The sequence below is a fragment of the Chrysochloris asiatica genome, unplaced genomic scaffold (assembly GCF_000296735.1).
Source record: "Chrysochloris asiatica unplaced genomic scaffold, ChrAsi1.0 scaffold00198, whole genome shotgun sequence".
Taxonomy (NCBI): Eukaryota; Metazoa; Chordata; class Mammalia; order Afrosoricida; family Chrysochloridae; genus Chrysochloris; species Chrysochloris asiatica.
The window spans coordinates 5,827,436-5,832,723 of record NW_006408716.1 but is presented as its reverse complement, the minus strand read 5'-3'; the positions used below and the strand labels follow the sequence as shown (position 1 = coordinate 5,832,723).

The following is a 5,288-nucleotide window of genomic DNA, read 5'->3' as shown; positions in this document are numbered from 1 at the left end:
TCCCCATGAGTTGGGGGTTGACTTTTCAGCAGCTAGCAACATTCTAGAAAGACACACTCATTTCTTAAGAGATTTTCTGGTAAATTTTCTGCATTTCAATATTGGTCAAGAAAGTATCCTATTTCATCCACTGTCCAATGCCAAACTGACTTGTTTACGCTACTTTTTAACAGCTGTCAGTTCTTAAACACAGCTGAGCAATTTCTCTTCTTACTCCTCTCCTGCTTTCTTATTATCTGCCCATTTGTCTCTGTGGCCAGAGTTGCAAACCTATGCCTCAAAGAGAGAAGACAGAGGAGGGATGGAAGCTGGGAAGGTAGGAACAGCAAGGATGCATTGTCAGGTTAAGCCATTCTAGTAAGCTTGTGCCCAGTTAGGGCCTGTGGTGAGCGAGGCGAGCAGAAAACAGCTGTTCTGTTCTGTGGATCTAAAGATGGTGTGTGGTCTTCTCAACTTCTTTCAGGGAATCATACTGCCCCAGATCATAACTGGAATTGCAGCCAACCTTGTCAATGCCCTCACCAACTATCTGTTTCTCCATCAACTGAACCTTGGGGTGATGTGAGTCTACCCACGATTCTTGGTATAGGGAGAAAGAATCCCTTGCCTGTGGCTATTTTGGGGGGAGAAGAGTGGGGTCTTTGGCTGGTTGGAGATGGTGTTACATGTGGTTTCCTTTCTGGTCTACTCTGGAAACGCTGTCAGGGATGGAGATTTATGTTCCTCTGGGAAGGAAAAGACCTTGTAGGTTGCTGTAGGCTTTACAGCAAGGAATAAACCACTTACTTCAGCACTGTCTTCAGAATGGAGGACAGATATTTCTCTCCTTTTTTCTCTCTCTTTTATTTCTTTCCAGGGGTTCTGCACTGGCAAATATGATTTCCCAATTCACACTGGCTCTCCTGCTCTTTCTCTACATCCTCCGGAGAAAATTATATCAAGCGACGTGGGGAGGTAAGGAATGCCTTTTGTCTTCCCACTTGGACATTTGTCTTGTTGTGTTCCAGGAAGAGATCTGTTGGTAAGTGACCATGTCTCTTCTGACTGCAGGGTGGTCCTTTGAGTGTCTAGAGGACTGGGCCTCCTTTCTGCACCTGGCCATCCCCAGCATGCTCATGCTCTGCATCAAATGGTGGGCCTATGAGATCGGGAGCTTCCTGAGCGGTCAGTGTGAGGACAGGTGGTGAAGACTGATGGGAATAGGGGGCTTTTTCTATAGGTAAACCCTGGTGGCATATTAATTAAAGTACCCAGCGCTAACTGAAAGGCAAAGGTTCGAACCCAGCAGCTACTGCTACATGGGAGAAAAATATGACAGTCTGTTTCCATGTAGAATTACAACCTTGGAAATTGTTTGAGGTATCTCCACTCTGTCCTTACAAGGACATGATGAGATGGAATCAACTCAACAGTGGTGGGTTTTGAGTCTAAGAGCAAAGATCCCTGGGCGGTACACATGGCTAACATGCTTAGCTACTAACTGAAAGGTTGGTAATTTAAGCCCACCCAGCAGTGCCACAGAAGAAGTGCCTGGTGATCTGTTTCTGAAGGATTATAGTCACTGAAAACCCTGTTTTATTATGACATGAGTGGCCTCACCATGAGTTCAGACTTTTGGTGGATTTCTGGTGGGTCTAAGAGCAAGAATTTGATTGTCTTTCACCAGGAATCCTGGGCATGGTGGAGCTGGGAGCCCAATCTGTTGTGTATGAACTGGCTGCCATCGTGTACATGGTGAGTATCTGTGAGCTGATCGTGGGTGACAAGCCTTTCTTACTGACCTAAGCGAATTCTGAGAGTCAGCATCGTTGTTCGTAACATTAAGTAATGAGGTACGAAATGATCTACAAGGTAGATTTCCTCCTGAAGCCTGGGAAGACCCTTTTTGTTAATGGGTGCAAACAGAACATTACTAATACTTTTTAAAAACACAAAGGGGGAGATTGACCACATAAGCATACATCTCAGAATCTTTTGAACCATGCCCCGTTTACTTTGAATTTTTAAATTGTGACTGAGAAGGACACACGGCTGCAGAAGGACATCAGGGAAGTAAGTGCTGGGAGTCACAAGGAAAAGTCCTATGGAAGAACTTGCAAACAGGTGCCTGGGAGGGACCTGAGCCAGTATTCATATGCAAGAGGTTATGCCTGTGTTTTTCCAGAAGAAACAGCACAACCAGTGTACGTTTCTGAAAGAGCTGAGAGACATCATCACGAATCCCTGCAAGGATCTGGTTCCTCTGTTCAAAAGGTTGAAGCTACTGTTTTCATGTTGTAGCCCCAATCAAGCGTAGAAAAACTTGGTAACACAAGACGAAAGAAGAAGATAAGGCAAGATTACCTCTATTTTCTGAAATACTCTTCTTAGTTAATTGGGGTCTTTCTTCTTTTCATTTCTCAACTGAATCAAGATCTAAAATTACGACCCTATAAATAAGAGATTATTTATTGATGCAAAAGCAGTTAGGCTCCCTAGCGAAAGAAGCACTACCGAATTGCAGAGCTCTAGATTGGGTCAGCTCTCCAGAAAGAGAATCCTGCCTGCTTCCCTTCGGTACACTCATATGTATCCATCAGATGAAGTGGTGTCATAAAGCCAATAAGTCAAAGAGGCCTTGTGATGGGCTTTCCTAAACACATTGCAGGTAGAATGTGATGACACCTTAGCCATGCAGGGTGAATGAGGTCATTGTAGGGAGCAGCAGCAGGGCGGAAACCCCGTGTGATGGCAAGTAGGAAACAGAGACCCTGTTGGAGGATGCCACCAGGAAGACTTGTCCTTAAAGAAGTAGGGAAAACTAGGAGGAATCAGAAATGCAGCCAGACATGCTCAGTATACAATGATTTCCATCATGTGAGAGCGACAAGTGAATAGCAGTGACCCTTCCTTCCATCGTGACAGCCTTTGGCTGTATTAATGAATGAGCCAGGTCCCAAACAACTGGAGTGTTCCTTAGGCTGCCTAAATCCATGAATCCTTACGGCTTTGAATGCCAGTGAAAAATGATCAAGTCTTGTGTGCCTGTGTCTTGTAGCCACGAAATGAAAATGGCTCCTAGTGACCAGTGAGAAGAAGTGGTGCCATTTAGTTAAAAGCTAAACGCGGCCTTGGGATGGGCCTTGTTAATCGCATTGTGGATGGAGAGGTATGTCCCAAGTCCTTAGCCCTCCAGAAGTAATTGAGGGAATTTGAGGAATAAAGTGGCAGAGCTGAAGCACTGAGTGATGGCCTGGGAGGAGATGAAGAGGCAATTGGATGTTGCTACTGGCGAGGCTTGCCCTCGGAGTAGCAGTGTAAACGTGGAGGAGTCAGAAATGCTGCTAAGCTCCTCAGTATATAAAGAGTCAGATCGTGATGGAAAAAGTGCAGTGTGTGAATGCCAGATGCCCCCAGATACGTGAGTGTAAAACCTACTGGGGGTATTGCACCCCAACTGAAGAAGCAGGTGTTCCCTTGGTCGAATGCTCCCAGACATACAGGCAGCTCCTATTAGCCATGATTAGGGCTGCAGCAAGTGAAACCTCCCTCACACTACATCAAGCAATAGATCAGGACACATCAACACCCTTCATACAAACTACCAAAACCTTCTCGGTTTATGACTCATACTGATGTGACAAAATCTGTGGTTTCTTCAGGTGACACGGTAAAATTGCCGTAATTTTCTGAAGGACAATTAGGACTTTCTTGGGTCTCCTTGGTTTTTTGTTTGTTTTTGATTTGTCTGGAATTTATTTCCTCCTCTTACTTGAGATCCCAAATTATGACCATATAAATAATAGAGGACATACACAGGATATACACAGTCTCCTTGTTAGGGTGCACGTAGAATGAGAATCTCTTGTCAAACCATTATCTTATTTAAAAGGCCATACATGGGCATGACATATATGGTTATTGCTGCAAAAGCAGTTAGGCTTCCTAGCGAACGAAGCACTACTGAATTACAGAGCTCTAGATTGGCTCACTTCTGCAGAAAGACAAACTTGTCTGTATCTGAGAGAACAGAGATGTTTCTATGTACAGGTACAAAACAACATCAGTCATATTCTAGAATGTGGCACCAATTAAATAACAGTACCCCATCATTAGAACTCTCTTTGGTCTCTTATTGGAACAATTGCAGAAGCAACAAATTCCTGACACAAGCATAGACTATTAGCCATACCTTGGAGCAAACACTTCCAATGAAATCTTAAATAAGGCTCCCTATTATTAATAGTTGAGACACTGAAAGCAAATATTTTTCTATCATCTGGATAGTATAAAGGATAGCATGAAAGCAATCCTTAAGATCTATTACCGTCGACTGATAAGTTAAAGGAATACCTGTAGGACTTGGGAGACCAGGTTGTAGAGGTCCCATGATCTCCATAGTCTTATTCACAGCTCTAAGATCCTGCAGGAGTCGCCATGTTCCTGATTTCTTCTTTACAATAAATGTTGGTGTATTCCAAGGGCTATGACTGGCCTCTAAAGGCCCTGCGTTCAATTGTTCTTGGCCGAGGGCCTTAGCAACACTCAATTTCTCTTCAGTTAGGGGCCATTGGTCTACCCACACTGGGTCATCAGACAGCCAAGTAATCTTTGCTGCAGTTTTCTGGGTAGGAGAAGCAACTGAGCCCTTAGGAAAAATCCTGAGCAGATTCAAATCCTCAACCTTGCTTACCAAAACAGGACCTAGGTTGTATGCGTTCACGCCGCCCTTTTCTTGGGTCAAGTCTTTGTTGCAGCATTTGTGCTGTAACGTTTGAACTAGGACTGACTAATAAAAGTCCTGTATTTTCTACGATATCTCTTTCCCATAAATTGACAGGGAAATTGTCTTAAACATGTGATGTAAAAAACCTGCATTCTCCTCAGGGTCCTCCCACTTCAACAAATGAGACCTTTTACTGGGATTGGTCACCTACGAGCCTTAAGGTCAGCAGTTCGAAACTACCAGCTGTTCCATGGGAGAAAGATGAGGCTTTCTGCTCCCGTAAAGATTTCCAGCCTCGGAAACTCACTACAGGGTCGCTATGGGTCGGAATCCACTCCACAGCACTTAACAACAACAGCTCTCTTCTGGTGAGGCTCAGGGGCCTCCTTACAATACTTACCAGCATTTTCAAAGGCCAATTGTTTCACTAGGAACTGTCTGGTCTGGGCATGGGAGATAGTCAGTCCCACTGCTTGTAACAAGGCCAGCTACAAACTCCTGAAAGGGCTCTTCAGGACCTTGTGTGATGATAGATAGGTCCAAAGATTTTTCTCGCTTTGTGGGTAGTTCCTTCCAAGCCCTT

At 44.4% G+C, this 5,288-nt stretch overlaps 1 protein-coding gene and 1 pseudogene across 1 annotated transcript; both read left to right on the top strand.

Moving 5' to 3' along the window:
• The first annotated feature begins 433 nt into the window (after positions 1 to 433).
• Positions 434 to 1,785, top strand: LOC102819820 (multidrug and toxin extrusion protein 1-like). The gene is made up of 4 exons (XM_006872463.1): positions 434 to 561; positions 857 to 954; positions 1,051 to 1,164; positions 1,667 to 1,785. Exons 1-4 carry the CDS (start codon positions 434 to 436, stop codon positions 1,783 to 1,785), a joined length of 459 nt encoding a protein of 152 aa, XP_006872525.1.
• Positions 1,786 to 2,146: 361 nt separating this feature from the next.
• Positions 2,147 to 5,288, top strand: part of LOC102819448 — a 192,435-nt pseudogene continuing 189,293 nt past the window's right edge.